General features: G+C 44.9%; 1 protein-coding gene across 1 annotated transcript in view; it reads right to left on the reverse strand.

Moving 5' to 3' along the window:
* The window catches only part of TTBK1 (tau tubulin kinase 1), a 65,926-nt gene extending 45,696 nt beyond the window's left edge, over positions 1–20,230 (reverse strand). Inside the window, exons 1-6 of the mRNA XM_036769371.1 lie at positions 19,910–20,230; positions 15,930–16,091; positions 5,601–5,748; positions 5,171–5,244; positions 4,781–4,921; positions 13–117 (exon numbers count right to left, since the gene is read on the reverse strand). Of these exons, the coding sequence (XP_036625266.1) occupies positions 13–117; positions 4,781–4,921; positions 5,171–5,244; positions 5,601–5,748; positions 15,930–16,091; positions 19,910–20,230 (951 nt within the window). The remainder of the gene's footprint in view (positions 1–12; positions 118–4,780; positions 4,922–5,170; positions 5,245–5,600; positions 5,749–15,929; positions 16,092–19,909) is intronic.
* Positions 20,231–26,359: the final 6,129 nt, after the last annotated feature.

The raw sequence follows: 26,359 nt of genomic DNA on the forward strand, positions 1-26,359 counted from the left end.
TGTGGTACTCACAGGTCGGACCTCCCCCGTGGTGTTGGTGTATTGTCGTGCTAGCCCGAAGTCCAGCATGTAGCACTTCCTGTAGGTGGAGGGCAGGCGGCCCATGGCAAAATTCGACTGTGTGGAGGACAGGGAGTGGACCCATGAATCCTGTTTTTCTCCAGACCAGACAGAGTGGAGTGGGGGGACGGAGAGGAGGAAAACTCCATATTGCCCCTCTCTCTCCAATATCCTCCCTTCTTGCCTTGCAACCAAGTTCCCCCATTCCACCCTAAAGGCTGCTCTGACTGACCTTGCTGCTGGGATGACAGTAAAGTGTCAAGGGAAACCTCTAACCCTCTGAATCCCATAGTGATCTTAGGTGTACCACTCCCTACACTCCCCTCCTCAACCCAGGATGCAAGACAATGGGGTGTAAATCAGAGGTCTGATGGAGCCAGAGCCGATTGTTAAATGTTTACCATGAACATTTATGCCTCAGAAATCAGCAAATGCTACAAACTGGCTTAATTTCGTTTTGTTAATTGTCTAGGCTTTTAAAAAAAAGATGGAGAAAATGTTAATAATGCATACTTTTTCCTCCTAGAGAGCCAGTTGTTAAACATTTATCAGCACATGGCTGGATATAAGAGCATTGCACTAGGGAGGCAAGGAGCCTGGTCTTTGCCCTTGTACTCATCCGCCTCCTTTTCCCATTAAACACCTTGGACAAGCCTCAAGCTTCCTTTACCTCCTTGAGCCTCAATTGTCTAATCTCTAAAATAGGGGATAATAGTACTAAGGTACTGGACCAGACAGTTTCTGGAGCTCCAGCTCTAAGATCTAGGATCCTATGAAAATACAATGGCCCTGGGTGGACAGATCTTGCCCTCTACCATGGCCCTCAGTCTCTCCCAGTTTAGCTAGAGAACTTCACACTTGGCTAATTCCCAAATTGTATCCCTGGAAGATAGAGAGAAGGAAACTCGTTCCAGGGTAGGGAAGAGAGGAAAGGACAGAGGCATGCTACGGTGAGGAGGAAGAGGTTGTGCCCTTTGGAGGGAAGAGGAGAGGGGAGAGAAGGAAAGGAGGTGAAGGGCGGAGGTGGCATCAGAGCTGAGGCTGCTGCAGGAGAGGAGATGAGAAGGAGGAAAGGCTGAGCCATTTTCCAGTCTCCCCCCCCCCACCCCATAGGTACGTCTAAGGAAGAAAGACTAAAAGGATGAGAGGGGGTAGGGGGACACTGGGAAAAAGGAAAGAGAGCCCTGGGATGGGGTGGAGAAAAGGGGTATGTATCGGAGGTAAGACTTGAACTCAGGTCTTCTTGGCTTTGAAACTACTTCTCCAGTCACTAAGTCACACTTCCTCTTTTCCCTGAGGTACTCTGTAGCTTGTTGGCTTGGTGGGGCAGTGGATGGAGCGCCAAGCCTAGAGTCATGAAGACATGAGTTCAAATTCAGCCTCAGACACTCTCTAGCGATATGGCCCTGGGCATACCACTTGACCACCATCTGCCTCAGTTTTCTCATCGATAAAATGGGAATAATATGGGCACCTACCTTCCAGGATTGTTGTGGGGATTAAACGGGGGTAATAATTGTAAAGCATAACGCCTGGTACATGATAAGCTCAGGAGAAGTGTTATCGATTATTATATAAATGTCAGCTATCATTATTACAGAATTGGGTCTAGAACCCAGGTCTTCCACCTCCCAACCTGGTGCTCTGCCCATCATGTCACGCCACACCATGCCCTACCACCCTCCTTGTCCTGTCATAGGCTGGATTTGTGTTTGTATCTTGTCTCCTTCTGTTAGACTGTTAGCTCCTTGGGGACAGGGACTACATTTTGCACTCCTCACAGAGTCTCCCATCGGCTGGGCACAGAATTGTGTTCAGTGATAACGTTTTAAAATTGATAATCAATTAATGAATAAACATCTATTAAGCACCTACTGTGTGCCAGACACTGTACTAAATTCTGGGGATACGAAAAGAGGCAAGAGACAGTCCCTGCCCTCAAGGAGAAGAGAGATAGTTAGGGAAGAAAAAGGAATTCAGAGATTGAAGATTGGAGGAGAGAAGAGAGGGTAAGAAGGTTGCAGGGGTGAGGTGTGGTGGGATGAAGAAACTCAACCCCTGGTAGGAAGGAAGACCAAGCAGATGGGACCGAAGCCCAGGTATCATTCCTTACACTTGGTGGCAGTCACGGGCCTGGAGGCCAGCCAGCCTTCTTTCCTCCCTGGGGTCCCATTTCCTCACCTGAAACATCTGTGAAGAAGTCCACCCCATGGGAATTATGGTCTCTAGGCAAGAGAGACGGCTTGACTTGGCAAGATAAGGGGCATATGTAGCCACGCTTGATCTGCTTGCTTTTCTGGCATGATCTCTGATTGCACTTGGAAGCAAATCAAAATCACAGAATCCTTGTGTTGGAAGGGACCTCAGTGGCCATTTAGTCCAATCTCCACCTGGACAGGTTCCCTCTACAACATCCCCAACAAGTGAAAATTCAGCCTGTGCTTCAATACTTCTAGAGACAAGGAACTCACTATCTAACTGGGAAGCCCCTTCTGCTATGGGACAGCTCAAATGGTTAGGAAGTTGGGCCAGAAAATCTGAGGGTCTTCGCCTCCCAGATTGATATTTTTGTGATAGTAAACTAGGCCATCTTTTGTCTCATTTCTAACCTAGCCCTTAATCATTGAATGGGCATTGCCTCAGACAAACTGACACCTGGGAGAGACTGTAATTTAGAAAGGCCAGGGTCACCCACTGCATCTGAGGCTATTGCCAATCGCTTTGACTCTTGGTCTTGCCACTGGACTTCAGTGATTCTGGAGGATGGAGTGAGGCCGATGACTTTGCACAGCTCTGCCTCACTTAAATCCAAGTCACAAGTCAAGACATCACCCTCCTCGTGTCATTGGTTCTCTTTGAGAATGAAGGACAAACGATAACGACAGCAAATCTTTAGCCTAAATCTGCCTCTTTGCAACTTCTACTCACAGCTTCTGCCCTCCAGTGCGCCAAGCAGAACATGGCTAATCCCTCTTGCCTATGACAGTCCTTAAAATCCTAGACAACAGCTATCATGTTCCCCTTGAGGCTTCTCTTCTCCAGAAGAAATATCTCTCCAACTGATCATTAGTAACAAGTGATCCTTCACCATCCTGGCTGCCCTTCACTCTTCAGTTTATCGATATCCTCCCTAAGCTGTGGTACCTAGAATTCCAGGGATGGTATGACCAGGGCAGAGTACCATGAGACTATCACCTCCTTCCTATTGGATTCTCTGCCCCTTGTGATGAGACCTAAATTACTTTAGGCTGCTATCATACTCTGATGACTCATTGACCTTGCAGTCTACTAAACCTCTCCATTCCAGGTACTTTTCAAAGGACCTGTGGCCTAGCCATGCCTCCTCCATCTTATCCTTGTAAAATGACTTCTTGAACCCGAGAATAAGACTTCACATTTATCCCTATTAAATTTTATCTGGCTTTATTCAGTCTGAATTCTGAATCCTGACTCCGTCACAGGGTGTGTAAGCTATCACTCCCTCCAAACTTTGTGCCATCTGCAAATAAGAGAAGCATATCATCTACACCTTTATCTAAGTCACTGAGGAAAATGTCAAACAGCCCAGAGCCAAGCACAGCTGCCTAGAATGCATCATTGACAGCTTCCATCCAAGGGGACATCAAGCCATTAATGACTACTCTTTGGGTTTGGACATCCAACCAGTTTTGCGTTCATCCTGTACCATTGTCTAACCCATAACTCTTCATTTTTTTATACCCATAAAAACAGCAAAAGAAGCCATCTCAGGACATATACTTGCACTCTGTACATTAATAATGTCAGCTCTTTAAACTTTATTTCCTTTTCTCTTAAAACAAACAAACAAACAAAAAACCACCTAATTTGTCTCTGGGTGGACTAAGAGTTGAACGATCAAAGAAGATATGCAAAGATTTGTTCCCCAAGAGTTTTGAGATGTTGGTAACTAAGGATAATAGCTGACATTTATATATCACTTTAAGGTTTACAAAGCACTTTCTTATTTGATTTATTGGCTTTATATTTGACTTTGATTTTTTTATTTTGATTTTTTATTTGATTTTGATTTATATTTTATTGGATTGGATTGGATTTATATTTGATTTAATGGCTTATTTGATTTAATTCTCATAAAACCCCTTGAGACCGAGTTCCTCCTGGCATATTAACCCTATTTTATAAATGGGGAAACTGAGGTTTGGAGAAGTTAACTAAAATGCCCACATTCCCATAGCTAAGGAGTATCGGAGCTGGGGCAGAGCCCAGGTTTCTCCTGATTCCAAGTCCAGCATGCTTCCCATTATAATAAACAGATTCTCTCTGGTAGAGAGAGCTCTAATATAGCTATCTAGTAATGATTTAGTATAGATCAGAGATTCTTAATGTTTTTTTTTAAGTCTTGGATCCCTTTGGCAGTCTCATGAACCCTTATGAATCCCTTCTCAGAATTATGTTTTTAAATGTATAAAATAAAATGTATAAGAAACCAATTATAATGAAATTTAAATTATTAAAAATTTTAATTTTAAAAAAATATTTAAAAAAATAAAATTTCAAAGACCTCACATTAGAAACCCCTGGTAGAGAGAGAGAAGAAAGAGAATCCCAATGTAGTATCTGGGTTGGCTAGTTTCCTTTTTTGTCCTGTTTTTTATTTCCTCACATAGGGTAAAGGGAGAAAGGAATGGCAAAGAGGATTAGGAGAAAGAGAAAAGAGAGGTGGGCAGTGAGCTCTCACAGGCTTGATGTCCCGGTGAAGGAATCCCACAGAATGGATGGCCTCGATGGACTCCAGGATCTGCTTGCCTAGCCTCAACGTAGTGCTCAGGGTGAAGGTGCCCCGGGGCTGGCTGCGGCGCAGGTCTGCCAGGTTGCGGCCCTAGAACATCACCCCCAGAACATCACCCCTAATGTGTTGGCCATATCATGACTCTTGGAGCCATCCCCAAGGCTATAGTGGTCATGGTGCCTCCCCAGAGTCCCATCACCCACTGGCTCAGCAGCCAAGTTGGCACTGGCCTCCCTACTGTGGTCACAGCCCCTCCTTTGCTTTAGTAGCACCCAGAGTCATGGCTCCTCAGGAAGAAGAGACAGAAGGGCCAAGAAGGGCTGTCTTCAGGGGTCTCACCTGGAGTTGCATTACCACATAATTGAACTTCTCATTCCTGCCACAGCCAATAAACCGGCAAACATGGTCCTTCCCTGTGGACCACAGAGAATCATAAGCCTGTCATGCCCCCAGCCCCATCATCTCCTTTTGTCCCACCCCCAGCACCCTGTCCTACAAACCTTTCCCAAGTCCCACTTCCCCTGTTCTCCCCCTCCATCACCTACCCACCATCACCCCTCTCCCCATCTCTCCACCACTACCCTAGGATCTGTCTGCATGACTGCCTTCTTTGGTTGTACCTCATCCCTCTGCCTAGCAAAGCCTAATGGTGTGGGGGCCATCTTTGCCCTCTGGTATTCAGAGCTGATCACTGTCGTTTCCCCAGGGGTAGAGAATACCCAGAGAGAGGGGCATTGGGAAGCCCAGGGGTGGGAGCCTGAATGGGTACCTTGCAGTTTCTTCAGCACCGCCACTTCCATCTTGAGGACCTGCTTGGGCTGCTGGGCAGACTCGACCTTCAGGGCCACGTTCTCCCGGGTCAACAGGTCCATGGCCTCGTAGATCTCTCCAAAGCCCCCGCCCCCGATCTTCTTTAGCTACAGAGGGGAATATAGAGAGCTCATCCCAGGCCCAGGGCAGTTTCCTCCATTCCTCAATATTGCCTTCTCCCTCTGTGAACTACCATCCACATCTGCGTCCTCTGGGAGTGTTTTATCTCCCCCGTAAGCTGGGTAGCTCCCTGAAGAACGACTATTTCTTGCTTTTCAAACTGGGAGCTCCCAGAAAGCAAGAACTCCTTGGGCATAAGGATTATATCTCCCTCCCCTCCCCCTTAAATTGAGAGTTATCTAAATGCAAGGGCTATGTCTCTTCTACCAAAATGGGAGCTCCCTAAGGACAAAGATCATGCCAACCCCTCCCTCCTTCCCCTGCCCATCACTTCCTCTCTTCCCTGCCCAACATAAGGCTTACATGGCACAGAAGGAGGGCTCAGTCCCCATACACACAACACACCAAATAGATCAGATTTCAGGGTCTGGGAAAAGGGAGTGTGGTCTTAATGTTTCCATACAGAGTACAATCCAGAGAGAGAAGCCTTTTTGACTGCCTGGGTGGTTCTGACTTTTTCCTCCTCCAACAAGACTGCCAGATACTCAGGCTTAGGCAACCTCCACTCAAGAACGCAGGTACCTTCTCAGAATGCATAAGGGATGGTATAGAGCTTCTAGGAGAAGAGGGAGGGCTCCCCCACAGATTGGTAGCATCCTGTACGATGTCATGGGGCAATGGAGGTGGGGCTCAGCAAGAGAATGTCATTAACCTCTCCACTTACTGAAAAGTGCCCGCTACCCCAACAACTTCTAGACAAATGCTCAACACAAGGCAACAATCCTTCCATTCATTCATTAAACATTTACTATGGGCCTTCTGTATGGAGAGTGCCTGAGGAGGTACAAAGTTCAGATAAGACGCTTCCCTCCCGCCTTCATGAAACTCACAGTCTAGCTGTGGGATAAGACATAATTGTAATATATAATATTACATGATAAATATATGACACCACTATTTATGCTCCAAAAAGTATAATGTAAGATCCAAGGGGGACATGAAGGGGAAGGGAGGAGGCATTTGAGCTGGGCTTCAGAAGATGGAAAACAACAGATAAAGGAGACAGACGACAATCTAGGCATAGAGTTCTGTATGAGTGGAGACATGGTGACAGGGGTAGCATGGAGCGTGACCAAGAAGCTAAAAGTAGTCCAGTTTGGCTAGCATGTAGAGTACATGGAAGATAGTTAGATGAAATAAAACCAGATTGTGGAAGGTCTTGAATGCCATATAAGAGCCTGGACTTTACTTGGGATCTGGTAGGGAACCACTGAAAATTTTGATCAGAGGAATGATATGATCCTATCTATTATACAGAAGGAAACGAAGTATGAAGATGAATTGGAAGGGGTGGAGAGTGGAGCCAAGAAAATCTGTTAGAAGGGTATTACAATGGTTCAGGCAGATGGTATAAGGGACCTGTACTGTGTTGGTGGCAGTGGAAACAGAGAAGAGCAGACACAAATGAGAGATGTTGAAAAGATAGAATCAACAGGATTTGGTAACCAATTGGACGTGAGAGATAAAGGAGAAGAAACAAGTCACAGGCAACCCCAAGGTTTTGTACCTTGAGGGACAAGGAGGAATGACTGATGCTCTTGGCAAAAATAATGATATCAGAAAGAGGAATAAGTTTCAGGGAAAACACAAGTAACTAAGATCATAAGAGCTGGAAGGGACTCCAGAGACCATCTAGTTCAACCCCTTCATCATACAGGGGAGGAAACAGAAACCTCCTATGATAGTTAAGCAACTCATCCAAGTCAACAAGGGTTGTAAAGGTCAAAGATAGGATTTGAACCCAGTCTTCTGCCTCCAGAAGGTTAAGTAACTCATACAAGGTCAACCAGGGTAGTAAGGGTCAAAGGTGGGATTGACTCCAGAAGGTTAAGCAACTCACCCAAGGTCACAAGGATCAAAGATAGGATTTGAACCCAGTCTTCTGCCTCCAGAAGGTTAAGTAACTCATATGAGGTCAACCAGGGTAATAAGAGTCAAAGGGGGAATCTGAACCCAATCTTCTGACTCCAGAAGGTTAAGCAACTCACCCAAGGTCACAAGGATCAAAGATAAGATTTGAACCCAGTCTTCTGAATCCAGAAGGTTAAACAACTCACCCAAGGTCACAAGGGTCAAAGGCTGGATTTGAACCCAGTCTTCTGAATCCAGAAGGTTAAGCAACTCACCCAAGGTCACAAGGGTCAAAGGTGAGATTTGAACCCAGGTTCTCTGACTCCAGAGCCAGTGTTCTTTCTCTTCTACCATGAGGTGTCGGTCAGACAACTTGATGGAAATATCCTGTGGAACTGTTGAAGATGTGAGTCTGGAACTCAGAAGAGAAGTCAGGGCTGTTGATGCAGATTTTGGAGTCATCTGCAAAGAGGTGGCAATTGGAGCTTTGGGAAAGGATGAGTTTCCCAAGGGAGAGAGAAGCAGAGAAAGAAAAGAGGTCTGAAGACTAATCCTTTGGGAACAGCCATATTTAAGAGAATGAAAAAGCAGGAGAAGAGATGGAGAAAGACTGCTTCGAGAGAACCAAGAATATTTCTCAGGAAAAAGAGTCTTCTTCTTTGGTTTCTGAAGCCAATCAGTAGGCAAGGAGGGTGTCAGATACTATAGAGAGGTCAAGGAGGATGGGGACAGCAAAGGGGCTATTTATCATATTGGGAGGTCATTGATTACCATGGACAGAGCAATTTCAGTAGAGTACTGGGAGCAGATGTCAGATTGCAAGAGGTTGAGAACAGAGTGGTCATTGAGGATGTGAAAAAAAATCAAAGAGCAACAAGGTACATGAGTAGTTGTAACATAGCAGCTAAGTGGCACAGTAAATAGGGCACTAGGCCCGGAGTCAGGAAGACCTGAATTCAAATCCAGCCTCAGATGCTTCCTAGCTGTGAGACCCTGGGGCAAATCATTTAATTTCTATTTGCCTCAGTTTCCTTATCTGTAAAGTGAGGATAATACTAACACCTGCCTCCCAGGGCAGTTGTGAGGACCGAACCAGATAATTGTGTAATGCTTAGCACAGTATCTTACTCATAGTAGGTGCTATGTGAATGTTAGCTATTATTAGTAATAGGAATAGATAGTCTATTCTGCCTGCCTAACTTTTACCATGGTGGAGGAAGTGGCAGTGGCCCCACTTCCTTGTCCTGGCCTCCACTAGGAGTCTAGGCAGTTCTAGAGAGCTGATTAAATCCCGTTCCCTTTACAGCTATGATACAATAGAAAGAAATGGGAGTCAAGATCTGGGTTCTAGTCCAGCTTTGCCATTAATGAACGTAGGTAGGTCACTTTCCCACTTTGGGCCCTAGTCTCCATCTCTAAGATGAAGAAGTTGGACTATATAATTTTTGTATAGCTGGCACAGTGTCAGATTCCAGTCATCCCAACCTTCCTGTGTCATTTCCCATCTTCGTCTGTCACTGTAGGCCAAAACTGTAGGATTTACAGCAGGAAGGGCCCTATGTTAAAAGCTAGGGAATTTTAAAGATGAGGAAACTGAGGCCCAGACAGGAAATGCCTTGGGAAATACCCTCTTCCCAATTTGGATTCCCCAGGAAGACAAGCCAGAGCTTCAAGTTGGGTCTCTGGGGATCACTTGGGTCTATATCATATTCCTAACACTCATGAAATTCTCAGATTTACAGTTAATGCACCTTAGAGATCATATATGCTGACCCACTTTTTTTTTTAACAGAGGAGGCAGTTGAGGCCTGGAGAAATGAGGTGATTTGCCCCATGTTAGTTATATAAGAAGAAAGTAATGGAGGCAGCATATGAAACCAAATCCTCTGACTTGAAATCCAGTGTTATTTCTATTCCCCTTCCCCCATAACAGAAAATAAAGGAGGGACTTTCAGGCCAACATTAGACAATAGAGCATCACATCAGACACTGGAGCATTACAGATGGACAGAGCCACAGACGGCAGTTTCGACAGCAAGCTGCTGCAAAGACGGGGCTGAGCACAGCCAGGGCGCTTCATCAAGACAGACTTCCTGGACAAGATGATTACTTTTTAGAGTTTGGGGAAGTGGAGGAAGGGAAGGGATTAAAGACAAGGGTGTCTTTTGTGAACTTTGGGGGTAACCTTCAAATCAGATTGAATTCTGATCAGGAGATGATAGGAACTGCATCCATTTTACCTATTCGTATTTCCTGGTGTGTCCCTTGTTGGAGAAAATTGAAATGTAACCTACTTTACTAAATAATTCCATAGGACGGTGGTTAAAACTGTATAAGCCTAGACCAGGGGTGAGGAACCTGCCACTTTGAAGCCACATGTGGCCCTCTAAGTTCTCAAGGGTGGCCCTTTGACTGAATCCAAACTTCACAGAACAAATCCCCTTAATAAAAGGACTTGTTCTGTAAAACTTAGACTCTGTCAAAAGCCCACACCTGAGGACCTAGAGGGCCACATGTGGCCTCGAGGCCACAGGTCCCCACCCCTGGTAGAACAATGGTCTCAGTCTAGAAAGCTAAGGTACATAAAGCTTAGATTCAACTTCAGCGTATTCTAAAGGAAGATGTCATTCTTCTCTTGTAGGATAAGAAAGGGGAGAGCAGAGCTGGCTGTCATACCTGTCAGCACTGTAACTAGAGTGGAACAAATAGGGCTTTGTACTTAGATTTCAGGGCACCATAATTTAGAAAGTCCTGACAATACCATCAAGGAGTATGTTTCCTCCCTTCCAGGAGTAGTACCCTCTTAGCCCCTGGCTCCCTGTTCCTCCCAATTTCCCAGCATCAATCAGTCTTTGAGTCACATAGGAGCTCTCTGGTTTCCTGAAGTTCACTTACTCATCCTCAGCCACTGTGACCACCCATGGCTCTAAGTGCAAAAATTACCAGTGGCAGCTTTGGTCCTGGGTACAGGGGATCGGTATGGCAAGGTTAGGCTTGGAGATATAGGTGGGTTAGTACACAGCCACCAACTCTAGGACTAGATAGATTCCTTTTATTTTTTTTTTGCAGGATGGGGGATGGGGAAGCAATCAGGGTTAAGTGACTTGTCCAGGGTCACACAGCTCGTAAGTGTTGGATCTGAACGCAAGGTCCTCTTGACTCCAGGGCCAGCGCTCTCTCCACTGTACCACCTAGCTGTCCCTAGATTCCTTTTAAAGGTACTTCTAATTACAAACTAAATGCAACATTTCTGAAACTGTAGATCATCTTTTCCCATGTATGCAAATCTTGGGGAAAAAATTACTCTTGTGATATGGAATGTATGGAAATTGGGTGGAAGGGTAAGAATGGAGTGTTGTTGGTCAGTCATGTTCAACTCATCCCGATCTGTGGACCACAGCACACCAATACTGTCCATGGGGTTTTCTTGGCAAAGATGCTTGAGTGGTTTACCATTTCCTTCTCCAGTGGATTAAAGCAAACAGAAGTTAAGTGACTTGCCCAGGGTCATGCAGCTAGTAAGTATCTGAGGCCAGATTTGAACTCAGGTCTCTCTGACTCCAGGCCCAGGATTCTATCCACTGAGCCACCTAGGTGCCTCCAAGAGGAGTAGATACTAAGACCTTCAATGAGTATTTTTAAGGGCCTCCTATGTGCTTGCTAAAGGCTGGGGATACTAAGACAGAAAAAACAAAACTGTCTCCGGCCTCGAAGAATTCACATTCTGCTGGACCGGGAGTACATGCAGAGCTTGTACACAGATAAATATAGACCTAGAGAAAGGGGCACCTTGAGACGGTGACAGCGGCAGAAGGGAAATGGGTAATTAGAGTTGAACCATTATCAGTTCTTTGAATTCAGAAAACCAAGTTGGTTTAGCATTAGGAAGGTCAGTTAGTATCTTGAGTTTAGGAATCAGGGAAGTTTTTGTAAAAAGTGCAAAGTGAAAAAAGAGGTTAAAGACAAGGATTTCTGGAACAGTGCTGAGAGGAGGAAGAGAAGGTCCAGGAAACAGGCTGAGGATCAATAAGGCCTGAGCCTTCTGGAAGGATCTTGGCCAAAGGATTTTCCCAGCCACTTAGAGAAGGAGAGTTTGCATTTAAGGCTGAGAAAACAGAATGGGAGGAGACTTTTGGCCAGCTGGAATGGAGAGCCCTAGACATCAGGGGAAAAGAAAAGAAGGGGAAGAGAAATAATAAAAAACAGAAGAGTGGGGGACCTTGAGGTTCCAGCTGAGAGTTTTATTTTGATAGGACAGATGTAGACTAAAGTGCAAGGGAGGAAAGACAGTGGAATTTTGTTGGGAAAGATCGTACATGTAGGACAGACTGGAGTGATTAGAAACAGAAGACCAGCTAGGAGGTTATTTCAGTAATCTAAGAGTAAAGGAGCTAGACTATAGATGGGCTGAGGAAAAAGGAGAAAATAAAATATGGATAAGTAATTGGTGGGAAGAAATGAGGAGGGGAGCTTCAAAGGCTGTAAGGCTCATAGCCTTAGAGGAGGATGATGGAGAAAATGGGGAAGAGGAGATGGAGCCCCTCAAACCTATTCAGTTCAGGGAGTCATCCAGATTGTAAATTGCTTCTCTCTCCTCTTTACTTCTAAAGCGTTTCTCATCCACTCTGCCCTTTTGACACAGCATTGGAATCCCAGAATATCGGAGTGGTCAGGAGCTTTAGAATATAGACTGTTAGGACACAGAACATAGGGGACCTTAGAGACTGTGAGAGTCTATTCCCTTATTTTATAGATGAGGGAATGGAGGTCCAGAAAGACTAGTCTGAGGTCATACAGCTAGTAGGTGGCGGATCTTTGATGGGAACCTAGCTCTTCTGAGCTGGTCTTTCCCACCATACCAGGCTGCTTCATATGTATATTTCATTCATTCATTTACTCATTCATTCATTCATTCCTTTGTTTGTTAGTTCAGGACCTGTGATTTCACATTTATAGGAAATTCCAGGAGAGAAGCTGAGGATCATACAGGAAATTCCTAGTGAGAAAACTCTCTATGCTTGGAAATTGGCACTTGCTTTCCAATTTACAGTCTTAAGAGAGTTTCCTTGAACAGTAAGAGGTTAAGTGACCTGCTGAGGGTTGCACATCCAGTAAGTGTCAGGAGGCAGAACTTGAACCCAGAGCTCCCTGATTCAGAGGTACCTGTCATGCTATATATACTATATATGATATATACTGACTTGCACTGTTATTTGTTGGTGTCTGTGTATGTGTATTATTTCCCCATCTAGATTATAATCCCCCTCCTTAGAAGGATTATACACCTATTTTTTTTTTTGAGGAAATCAAGGTTAAGTGACTTACCCAGGGTCATATAGCTAGTAAAGTGTCTGAGGCCAGATTTGAATTCAGATCCTCCTGACTCCAGGGCCAGTGCTCTCCACTGTACCACTTAGCTGCCCCTATCTTATACATCTTTGTACCACCTCCAGCACCCCAAACCAGAAGTTTAGTATGGTGTCTTGTACACAACAGACGCTAAGTAAATACTTTCTGATTGGTTAAAATGATTTATTGGAAAGGAGGGGACAGGAGCTAAAGATCTGGGAGTTGACAGAGAGGTGAACTAAAAAACCACCCCAAGGTGGTGGTGGTGGTGGTGGAGATCGAGATAAACATAGGGAGAGACAGAAAGACAGAGACAGACAGAGGTAGAGAGAGAAGAAAGACAGAGACAGAGGAAGACAGAGAGAGGAAGAGACAGGGAGACACAGAGGAAGACTATAGAAGGAAAGAAGCAGGGGCCCTGTGGAATGCATGGAAGAAAACAGGGAAAGAGCTGTTAGAAAGGGAGAAAAGGGGGAAAGCGCCCCTCAAGTAATGAGACAAACACCAGGAAGAATTTCTGACTCAGAGGTCCATATGATAGAAGAGTCAAGAAAGGAACTGCACACCCAAGCATCTTTAAAGACAGGTGAGATTCATATACTGGACAGGCTGGGTCCCAGCCTCCCTAACAGTAGGGGGATAGAGGATGATAACTTGGACAACCAGAATACTCTCATCTCCATCCCCCACTAAAAGTTCTTTGGGCATTTTTCTTTCTTTGATCTCCAAAGGTTGCCTACCCCGCCCCTAGAAAATAGCATTAGAATACGTGCCACCCTCCACTCCCATACCCTCCTTCCCTAACCACCCCAGTCAGAACCACTTCTTTATTCCTCAATCCCTACCAAAATCTGTCCTTTCAGCTTCAAAATTCTCCTCAATAATACTCACCAGCCCCTACTTCCCCAACAGCCTTCCCTGGTGCCAGTCTCTCCAATCCTTTCAGTATTCCTAGCCCACATGGCTCTCTCCCTTTGAAGAGTTTGGATTTATTTCCCTATCTTGAGTATCTTATCTTTCCCATTCAGATGGTAAATTAGACCGGAAAGTGGATCTGTATCTCTCCCCATCATCATCATCGTGCTGAGAGTTCCTTGAAGCCAGAGACTGTGTACCCTATCCCCCAGACTGGGAGACTTGAGAACCCATATTATGTATCTCCCCATAAGCGCAGGAACTCCCAGATGATAGATATCATATCTTCTCCTCCTGTATTTTCCCTCCACATTGTATATAGGAGTACTTAGGACAGGCAAAGGCGGGACTATCTTAGTCCCTCCTCCCAACCACCTCTATATTCCTTTCTTGGTCTATTCTAGATTTTCTTATTTACTATGTTAAAGTGCTATGCTTCCAGACCCCAAGCCCTCTCTTCCAGGAAACTAAACAGTTGGATTAGAGAGGTCTGGAGACTCTGTTAGTGGCTGGTTTTGGAGAGAAGAAAATCCCACTAATATATTCTCCTGCTTTCTCCTTTTCCATTCTTCTATATTGAATTGTCATTCAATTATATCAGCTCTCCCACTCCAGGATGCCAGTGTATGAAGAAGGGAGCAAAGGGGAGTGCCCCTTCTCACCAGCTCAGGAAGTCGGGCATGAGGTGTCATTTTCTCCAACAAGAGGGCAACCTTTGTCCCTTTTCTCCCTGATTCCCTATCTTCCCCTCCTCCTCTTCCCCATCAACAGAGACCAGAGTGTTGCCATGGAGAAAAGCCAACACCCCCCGCCAAGACCCAGGCTTTCTTCCTGCTGCCCCTGCCCCCAAGAAACAGGCCTATCCCCTATGGTCCCCCTCCCCCATAGGATGCCCTCTGACTCTTCACAAAGTCCTAGCCATAAGACTAGTCTCCAGACAATACACGCCCTAATAAACTCCCTCTTCTAGTCACCCCCTCCCCCAGACATGTCTTCTGGCCCTCCTGCCACCCACCCCAGACAAACACACCCATTAAGCCCTGAGAGACACGACAGAGTAGGGGAGGAAGAGGAGGGTCACTCAGCTCCCCAAACAGGAGGAACCTCACCCTCATCCCAGAATTTCCTACAAATCATCCTGACCCTACAATGCCAAACAGGACACTGAGATCCTAGTGGAGATCTGAACAAGATGAATGAACAGGGGCCTCCCCACCCCCACCACCATATTGAACCTCCTGATATCTCCTTCCTCACTCAGACACCCACCCACTCCTGTTCAGCCCAGAACCAATGAGAGAACATCAGGACTACACCTCCCAGCAGGCTAAGCAGCAAGGAACCCTGGTTCTCATGGAGTGCGGCGTGCTGGGAAATGTAGTCTCTGCATGCTGCACCTGCCGCAGGAGCCAGAGGGGGAGGGGGTAAAGAGGGAATCTGAGCATGGGTAGGGTGGAGTAGGGTGCAGCCTGCAAGGTCCTCACCCCTAGAGCCTGTGTAGGAGAGATGTTGTTCGGCCTTTCCTACTTCTGCCAAACCAGGGGAGACCATCCTTAGACCAGTGCCTTAGAGAGTTAATAAGGTCTGAGAAAAAGAGCTCCCTTCTTACTCCTCCTCCCTTGAGCTCTGCAGCTCAGAGCCGGAGCATTGATGGAAATCCAACCAGGACTTCTTCTAGAATGGGCCAGTTGAACCTGACATTGCAGGAAAAGGGAGCCCTAAAGGCTCCTGGAGCAAGGGCTGGAGGGAAGGGGCGACCGAGAAAGCAGAACAGGAACAAAGATTTCTCAGCCTAGCTATACAAAATTAAGCATGCAAATAGAATGCTAACAATATGCAAATGTGTATTGAGCACCTCCCCCTTTGGGACTCAGTAGCTGGGACACGTTGAGCAGCAGCCACTTAACCCTTTCCACCCCACCCCCATCCCACCCACCTCTCTCCAAGGATCTCTCACTATTTCTTGCCGTTCTACCGTCCATGGGTCACTCACCACTTTCCAGCGCTCCTTGACCACGTAGTTGGCCGGCAGGATGTCGGCCTGCTCCCCTCCCCCACTCATGTTGGCCTCTTCCCTGAGGGCAGCCGCTAGGCACTGCATCCGCCAGCCAGAGGGAGGGGTTTCGGTGGCACCTGCCTGGTTTGGGCCATCTACCTGGGGAAGTGGGGAGGGTTTGTGAGTGGATGGGAATGAAAGTAAGTAGGGTGATACTTAGGACCCACTGTGAAGATAAGGGAAGCCCATCTCCCCAGTCCAAATTTCTCACCCACCACCTCCCAAAGGGGAATGGTCATCTGAACCATTCACTGGGGCACCTTCCCTTCCCTCCCCAAAGTAAGTCCACCTGGAGAACATTTTAAAGAGGGAAGAAAAACTACACCAGGCATGGGAAGACGTGTGTCTTGGGATAAGAGAGGAGTGAACAGGAGAAGCCATGCTAGCCAAGGGCAGAACTGAGGGAGACAGCAACAATAAGTGTCGACACATCTATGGGAAAAACATTAATGAAGAAAGACCCCAAAACCAAAAAGAAGAGACACGTTCGATGAGAAGAGGGACACACTACCAGAGGCATCTAGATAGGCGAGTAAGATAGGCTAATGTTAGAAAGATAAGCTAGCCAAGGTGAGGCATGCTGGTTAGCCAAAGAGACACAATGGTGGAAGAGAAATACATTAACTAGGAGAAACATGCTAGCCAAGGTGAGTGCTACTCACTGTAGGAGGGCCGTTTTAACTAAGGAGACGCATGCTAGAGTAGGTATGCCACATGCTAATGTGAAAGAGATCTGATAAAACTTAATGGAGAGAGAGGGGCAATGCAACTGAGGAAAGACATAAGATATGGTAACTTAGGATACTCATGCAAACCAAGGTGGGACATGTGAGTATGAAAAAGACATGAGAACCAAGGTGAGACATGCTAACCTTGGGGATCACTCTAGCCAAGAAAAGCCAGGACGCTATAGTAAAATGCACCCTGACTAAGCAGACATATCAATTGGAAAACAAAACAAAACAAAACCTCAAAACCAACTTTGGAGAATTTCTACCTGGAAAGAGAGACTCACTAATACAGCCACAAGGGTAAGGAGGATGTAATAGTGCATCACCTTGTGAAATAGGCCCAAGATATCCCTTAGAAGTAGAGACAATCAATCAGCCTGGAGGGAGAGAAGAAGGAGAGGGAAAGAGAAGAGGCATCTGGAGGAGGGTGAGAGAGAAGCAGGGAGCCAATATGAATTGGGAGATGTTGGAAAATGAAGCCACCTAATAGGGTAAGGGAGGACTGAAAGGAAGAAGAGTGAATAGGAAGATGATTATTCTGATAGAGGGGCTTTCTTGGTGGGGATAGAGGAGGGAGAGAGCCTTTGACCACTCTGTTCAGAACGGGACAAGAAGGAATGAGACTTCAGGGGGACAAAAGAGCAAAAGAAGGTAGTCATAAGGAAAGGCTTCCTAACTTTGGGAGGGGGGAAGTTTTAGCAAACTTATTTAGGGAGGTAAGGGCAGGAGTCTTCTCTAGAGATTTTTGAGGGGAAGAGAGAATCAGCTCTTTATCATCCTACTTGGAGGCATGTAATAATATCCCTGGCATTTGGGAATTAGGGCCAGTGTCATTTGCTCTCCCTTTTTCTGTTCCTAACATAGCTGCCTATCCCCATCTTCAGAATGACCCTGGAAGAAAGGGGTAACTTGTTAAGAAAGATGGAAGAGAGAAAGGTAGGGTGTCCAGGCATCCAGGAGAAGGAAAAAGTTGATAAGGCCATAGGAAGGGGAAGAGCCTATCTATAAAAACCAGGCTGGAGGCCTGAGAAGATATTAAAAAACTGCTTCTCTTTTTTCTTTGGGATAGGATATATGGTTTCTCTTGGGAACCAGCATTTAGACATCCTGAAGCCAAGTTCATGGGTGGTGAGGCATAGATAAGGAGTAGGGTATGAACTCTACTGGTTTCCAATAGTTTCTTGCTATAGGTGAAAGATTCAGAAATCCCTTCCCTGGATGGGTTTTACTACCTAGGCAGGAGGAGTTGGCAGTAACTGTTGAAGAGAAATTCTGTTTATTCAGATAGCTCAGCTGAGCCCCCTCCAACAGCCCCCAACAAGCCTCCCTCTCTTCCACCTCCCACCAGTGGTGAAATGTTTTGTTGTTGATGATGCTGAGTTGTTTCAGTCATGTCCAACTCTTCATGACCCCATTTAGTGTTTTCTTGGCAAAGATACTGGAGTGGTTTGCAAGTTCCTTCTCCAGCTCATTTTAGGTGAGAAAACTGAGGCAAACAGGATTTTTAAATGACTGGCCCAGGGTCATGGAGCTAGTTTAAGTGTCTGAGGCCAGATTTTTAACTCACAAAGATGAGTCTTTCTGACTCTAGGCCTGGCACTGTATCCACTGAGCCACCTAGCTGCCCTTGGTGAAATGGGACAGGGGTAATTAGCAGAAGGAGGATTCCCTTGGATAGTATAAACAATGACACGATGAAAAAAAGAAGAGAATACAGAAGATAAGGCTGGAAGAAATTGTAGGGGGAAATTAGGGATTATATGGCTCCTATATAGAGGGGAATAATTTTGTCTTATGTGACGCTCTATCTCCAGCCCATCAACTTGTGTCCCTCTCTCCTTACTGTCACATTATCTATTATTGGTGGAGATGGAGGTAGGTATACAGGAAGAAAGAATTGGACCTCCTTCTTCTTTGGGTCCATCCTGACCAAGACTTCCATGACTTGGATCAAGGGAGGCATATGAGGTAGGACAGGGAGAGCCTGCAGATGTTTTTATAAGTATGTGCCTGCTGATATGAAATAGTGGGTACATGTTGATGGTACCTGAGCACAGCAGATGTGCGTATGTGCAGATGTGTACAAGTATTTGTAAATGAAAGTTCATGGAGCTGTACATTAAAATTCCGATGTACGTGTGTTTATGTTATGTAAGGAGTGTATATTGAAGGGCCCAAGTAACGGGTATGAAAGAACAGGTGAGTAATGAGACCAATGGAGGGGGTGATCGGACAGGCGGAGTGATGGAAATAGGTGAAGAGATAATAGAGTCAGGGAAGGAGATGATGGGGAGAGGTGGAGCATTAAGAACAGGTCCAGGGGACTGGGGCAAGTAAAGAGGATGATCAGAACAGAAAAGGGGAGATAGGAACAGGTGAGAGGTAATAGGAATAGACGGAGGTAACAGAAAAGTAAGGAAGCTGACTGGGACAGATAAGGACTATGGGAAGAGGTCAGGGGACTTTGGGAACTGCTTGGAGAATTGAGGAAACAGTTGAGGGGGTTATGATCACCCCTCAGGTGAGGGGATGATGGTAACACAGGAGAAGGGTAGAGAAAGATTGGATCAAGTGGAGATTAGTAATAGGGATAAGTAAGAATAGATTTAGGTGAGAAAAATGATGGTAACCGATGAGAGAAAGATGGATACATGTAAAGGGGTAATATGGACCAGTAAAGGGGCGATGGGGACAGAGGAGAAGCAATGGGAACAGGTGTTAGATAGACAGATAAGAATGGCTTGCCGGTGGACGATATGAAAGTCACCAGGACAGATGATGAGCATGAAGAGAAAGGTGAAAAATCCATGGAGGGGTGGCACAGGAGGATGCCGAATTCCTTAGAGAGCATTAAAAGGAATGTGTGTGAGCCAGAGGCTGAGGCAAGGATGGGCCTCAGGCTCTGCTGCCTCTGGCCCTGCTCTGGGTGGTGACGGGAGGGCGGGGGAGTAGGAGGAGGACATAGGGAGCCTGGATCTGGGAGCAGAGGGATGCAGCAGCAACGATGGGTGGGAAAGGAGAGAGAGAGGCCAGGAGGCCCTCCCTATCTCCGCTCTTTTCCTTTGCACCCGCCCGGGCCTTCCCCGCCTTCCTCCAGCCCTGGCCTCCTCGAGCCAGCCCCCAACCCCAGGCTCCTCAGAATCCAGCCTCCAGGGCCCCGATTCCCCGGCCCCGCCCCGCCCTCACCTGCTCTGTCTCCGCTGCGGCTGCGGCTGCAGCGGCTCCGGGCGGCGCATCCCCCGGGGCCCGGGCGGGGCGGGGGCGGGGGCGGCTCAGTGCGGCTTGGCGCAGCCCGCTCCCCCTGGCAGTGGTGGTGGCTGCAGCGGCAGCGGCTGCGGCGGCCTCCCGACCCCGACCATCCCGGCCCGGCCCGGCCCGACCCCGATCTTCCTCCCGCGGCAGCGGCGGCGGCGGCGGCGACGGAGCGGGGAGCTGCCCACAATGCACTGCGCCGCCAGCATCAGCACCAGCCCTGACATCACCGCCCCACCGCCCGGGCTCTGACATCACCGCTCCAGCTCTGACATCATCACCTCGGCTCTGACAACACCTCTCTCCGGCCTGTGGAGAGAGGGTCTACAGACGCTCCGCCCTCAGTTAATCCCTGATTAACTGGTCCCTCAACTCAGATTTCACTGATCCCGTTGAGTTATTCTCTAAACCTGTCCCACCTTTATTTCCTCACCTGTTCTCCCACCTGTCCCCATATCTCCCCACCTGTCCCCATCACCTGACCTACGTCTTATCAATATTAATCACCCCATCTTTTCCTGTTATCCCTCCTTTCTCCAGCATCCCTCACCAGCCTCCATATCTCTAGCCCTGTTCATTTTCATTTGCTCCTTCTTATCTCTTCGCTTGTCTTCCTTCTCCATTTACTTTCCTCTTCCTATCAGCCCCCTACATCATGCCCCCCTTGGATTAGGATCGCTTTAATTTAGGCAGTGTGGGGAGTCCTGTGCTGGATTTTTATTGAAGGCAATCTTCTGTTGAGGAAATTCAGTTCCTCACCTGAAGAATGGAGCAAAATATGGTATGATAGGAGCATTGGTTTTGGAATTACAAGACCTGGATTCTAATCCTGATTCTGGCACTGATTTGTGTTGTGTGGTCTTGGGCAAATTACAACTTCACAGGATTCTGTTTCCTCATCTATAAAATGTGGGTGTATGACTAGATTATCACTAAGGTCTCTTCCAGCTCTAAATCCTAAACTTTTTTCTTTCCCTTTGATTGGCAGGAGAGGCTGATGTCAGAGACATCAGAGTAGTGGTCTCAGAGGGCAAAAGGCTAGGGTAAAATAACTACTTTTGTGGTTGAATATAAGTATTAAGATGTAAGCTCATCATCCTATGGAGGTTCACTGAAAGGATTCTCTAGTAGCAGACAGGACAAAAGGGTGATAATGTACTTCATTCAAATCCACCATGATTTTGTTTTCCTACACGGTCTCTTATGTTTTGAAAGCTTTTCATTCAATGTAGCTTAGAGATTATGATCATTTGGTATGTTGATTTAAAATGTCATACTGGAGTTTTATGGATTAAAATTATATCCAGGTAAGGTCTGTATGTGTAGTATGGGGATTTGTTATCTGTCCATGAAAGTAAGATTCTGATGTCTAATTCTAGACACCAAGTTAAGTCTTTCTAGTTATTTAGGTGCTAAAATTTTAAAACCTGTGGTGATGTGTTGCACAGTTTCGTACCATCTTTGTATAATCTACATTTGATCACTAAGTCTGGGCTTCTTAAGCATAAACCTTCTGTAATTTCTCATGGCAATAACCTGGTCCTGAACTGCCATCAAAGACCCTTCCACTTCCACAATGACTCAGCCATTTGTTTGTTGCTTCTCTGTTGATTTATTGCTGGCTGAGCTCTTGTGGCTGTCACCCATGGAGAGCTTTTAAATTTTGTCCTTGAATCTTAGCTGTTTCATAGGCTCTATCCAGCAGTAAACTACTTTTGGTTCCATTCAACAAATCTAATGACATGTAAATGTTATTAGCCTTTACCGTTGCTTGGTGAAGTTATGTCTACTTGTTCTAAAAGTATTTCTGACTTGTTCTACAAACATCCATCAATTCCCTTCCTCTCCTCTTTTTCTGAGGAAATTTTAATCTTTCTATAGCTGCTTTGGTGTAATAGATCCTGCATTTCATTAATATTTTGTTTTTTTGTGAGGATACTTTCTTCCATCATCATCATCATCATCACTAGCAGCATTTTGGATTTAAAGTATAGTAGAATTATCACTGAACTGGTCTGGGGGAAGAAGATTCAGATTTGAGATATATTTCTAACATAGAACAAGTCACTTTTCCTCTCTGGGCCTCAGTTTCCTTGTCTGTAATGTAAAGGTCTCATCATCATATAATTAACCACCAGATGATGATTTTTTTAACTTTTGGCCACAATAACTTATTGCTATGTATTTATTAAAGTGTAGAGGGGGAAGAGGGAGGTGGAGCCAAGATGGCAGAATTATAGGAAGCAGGATATCCAAGGTCCCCTCCACAAAACTCCAAACAGATCTAGAAAATATACCAAACCAAATTTGATGGATTAATTCAGAAAAAGTCACTGTTAGTCATTTGTCCAGCCCAGCTTGGCATGGGGAACAAGACAGAGAGGTCATTGGATGCTGGGGACGAGTAGGACCGGGGTACTCCGGTGCCCAGGGAGAGGTATGCACCAGGGCAAAAGGAATCCCATATTAGGGTACCCCCAGACCCATAGTTGGACACAATGACTTGGGGACAGTTGCCAACTGTCAGCATTACTTCCCACTACACAGTTCTAAGTCCCAGAGCCAGGGTGGACTGATAAGGGGTACTGTGCATGGAGGTAGTGTTCCCAGGTAGAGAGGCCTTGGGCCAGGTATACTGAAAAAGGAAGAAGTTCTGAAGAAAGCAGTGGCAGTGTAGCTCAGACTCCAGGAGCAGAACAGGGTCTTGGTTTTGGCATTTAACTTGGCCTGCAGAGATATAACAGGATATGACAGGAATCCTGGATCAAAGGGAAGCATACAATTCCATCACTCTGAACCAACAAAGCTTTCCAGCTAGCTGAAGGGGGCTGAATCCAGCAGTACCTACTGTTTCTCAGACCAAAACTCAGGTCGGGAACTGACAAAACTCAGATGTGTGTGGGGCTAGGGAACAAATAGATTTGATCTCAATCAGATCACGTTGAGAGCACTGAAAGCTTGCAAGTCCACAGCCTGTGCATGAGATTTTGAAATAGTATAACATTCAACAGCCCCAAGAAACCAATGACAGGACCAGCCTAGATCTCTCCAGAAGTAGGACAGAGCCCAGCCCTAACATTAAGTCCAGAGTCAGGAGATAGGCTAGAAGAATGAGCAAACAAAAAAAGAATTCTACTATAAATAGTTATTATGGTAGCTGGCATGTTTAAGAGTCAATCTAGAAGGGAATGTTTTCAAAACATCTACAAGCAAAGCCTCAGAGAAATATACAGCTTGGGTACAAACTCAACTAGAATGCCTAGAAGAGATTTTTTTCTCTGTTTTTTTTTTGGAGGGGGGAAGACAGGGCAATTGGGGTTAAGTGACTTGCCCGAGGACACACAGCTAGTAATTGGGCCGAGTGTTTGAAGCCAGATTTAAACTCAGGTCCTCCTGACTCCAGGGCCAGTTCTCTACTCACTGCAGCAAGAGATTTTTTTAAAAAAAGATTAAAAAAAGTTTTTATCAATGGAATGAGAAGGCTTCAGGAAAAGAAATGAGTTAAGAAATTGAAAAGGAAATTAATAATTTGGCATAATAGGTACAAAAGTTTGCCCAAGCAACAAACTCCTTAAAATTGGAATGGACCAAAGATAAGCTAATGATTCCTCGAGGCAACAGGAAATATTAAAATAAGTCAAAAGATTGAAAATATGGGAGGAAATATAAGGTATCTCTTAGCAACTGACTTGGAAAAAAAAGATTGAAGGGAAAAAATTTTTTTAATTACTTCACTACCTTAAAGCTATACTACCTCAAAAGAGCCTAGATATCATATTTCAGTGAATCTTAAAAGAAAACTGCCCATATCTCTTAGAACCAAAATGAGAATAGAAAGAATCCACTCATCACCTCCTGAAAGAAATCCTCAAATGAAACTTTATGGCCAAAATTTAGTTTCTAGGTCAAAGAGAAACTACCTCAAACAGCCAGAAAGAAAGAATCCAAATACAAAGGAGCCACAGTCAGAATTACACACAATTTAGCAGCTACCACTATAAAGGAGAAAAGAACCTGGAATCCAGTATTCCAGAAGGCAAAGGATGTGTGCTTTTAGCCAAGAATAACTGGCCCAGCAAAATTTAGTAGAATCTGCAGAGGAAAGAGGGAAAGAAACAGATCTTTAATAAAATAAAGGACTCTCAAGCATTCCTCATGAAAAGACCAGAGATTTGTAGAAATTTTGAAGGTCAAATGTAGAAATGAAGGGAAACATAAAAGGTAAACATGAATGAACAATCATAAGGGGGGAATACACAAGGATAAACCACTTCCATTCTAGTATGGGGAGATGAAACATCGCCCTTCTGAAGGAGATGTCTATTCTGAACTCTGTCATAATTAGGGGTCATGGAATGAGTCTAAGTAGACATGGCCTAGGAGTGGTTCTGTTATGTCCTGATGATCTTAAAAGGAAAATGGAAAGAGAGAGGAAGTGGAATACATGATGAGGAGGGGGGGAAGGAAGATTAGGAAAAACTAACATAATCAGGGTGTGCAAGTAGATATCTATACAAACAAGGAGAAGGGGATGGGGGAAGCAGCTTGACACTTCAACCTCACTCTCATCTGAATTGGTCAAGGGAAGGAAGAGTACACACACACACACACACACACACACGCACGCACGCACGCACGCACGCACACGCACGCACGCACGCACACGCACACCCCTGGCTATTGAACAGGGAAATAGGAGGAAAAGTGAAGAAGGAAGGAGGAGGAATTAGAGGTTTGGTTAAGGGAGAGATTAGTACTAAATAAAATAAACTAAGGATGTATAAAAATATTTATAGCTCTTTTGAGGTGGTAAAGGATGGGAATCTGAGAGGGTGCCCATAAATTGTGGAATGGATGAACAGATTATGGTGTATAGGTGTATATATAAATACATATGGTATATAAAGTAATACTATTGTGTTGGAAGAAATTATGAAGGGGATGATTTCAGAGAAACCAAAGAATACTTTATGAACTGATGCCAGATGAAGTGAACAGAACCAAGAGAACTTACAAAGTTGTGTTTTGCTAATCTTTCACATTTGTGAACTTTTTCTTTCTGTCTCTGTCACACACACACACACACACACACACACACACTCTTATAGTCATTCAATTCTGGTTCAAAAACTAGAAGCAATGTAAGCAAAAGGAAAGCTTTAAGGATTGGGGAGCTGCTTGGAAGAATAGGCATTTTGAAAGAAATGAAAGAACATGTGCTATCTCCTGAGCAAGAGACATAAAGGAAAGCAAATTTCAGACTGTGAGAGACAATGCTACAAAAATAAAAGAAACATCTACAGCTGGAAGTGTTATATCCTGAAATCCAATTTTCCCATAAGTCCTGTGGTTTTTATTGTTCAGTTTTGCATAGAACTGTAATTTTTAGACACGCATATGTTTCATTATACAGAACTCCTTTTCTCTCTCTACATATATATAGTCTGATTATACATATGTCTCATCATTATATATCTCATTTTTATGTGTCATATGTATGTGTGTGTATATAGTATAATTATATATATGTGTGTGTGTGTGTCATTCTGTGTTCTGAATCTTTCCCCTCTCTATCAAGAGGTGGGTAACATATTACATCATTAGTCCTCTGGAACCATAGTTGGTCCTTACTCTGCTCAGAATTTCTGTCTTTCAAAGTTGTGGGCCTTTGAAATATCGTTGTCATTGTATAGATTGTTCTTTGGATGATGCCCAAAGGGCTATAAAACTGTGCATACCTTTGATCCAGCAATTCCACTACTGGGTCTGTATCCCAAAGAGATTAGAAAAAAGAGAAAAGGACCCACATGTACAAAAATATTTATAGCAGTTCTTTTTGTGGTGACCAAGAATTGGAAATGGAGGGGATGCTCATCAATTGGGGAATGATTGAATGTGGTATATGAATGTAATGGAATGCTATTATGCTATAAGAGATGATGAACAGGCAGATTTCAGAAAAACCTAGAAAGACTTACATGAACTGATGTTGAATGAAGTGAGCAGAACCAGGAAAACACTGTACACAGTAACGGAAACATTCTTTGATGACCAACTTTGATAGACTTAGCTCTTCTCAGTAATAAAACTACTTAAGATGATACTTAAGTCTCATGATGGAAAATGCTATTCACATTCAGAGAAAGAACTATGGAGTCTGAATGTAGATCAAAGCATACTTTTTCTCTTTTTTTCTTTTTCATGGTTTTTCCCTTTTGTTCTGATTCTTTTTTCACAACATAACTAATGTGGAAATATGTTTAATATGATGGTATGTGTATAGCCTGTATCAGATTGCTTGCCATCTTAGGGAAGGGGAAGGGAGGGAGGAGGGAGAAAAAAATTTGGAACTCAAAATCATATAAAGGTGAATATAGAAAACTA

The sequence above is a fragment of the Trichosurus vulpecula genome, chromosome 7 (genome assembly GCF_011100635.1).
Source record: "Trichosurus vulpecula isolate mTriVul1 chromosome 7, mTriVul1.pri, whole genome shotgun sequence".
Taxonomy (NCBI): domain Eukaryota; kingdom Metazoa; phylum Chordata; class Mammalia; order Diprotodontia; family Phalangeridae; genus Trichosurus; species Trichosurus vulpecula.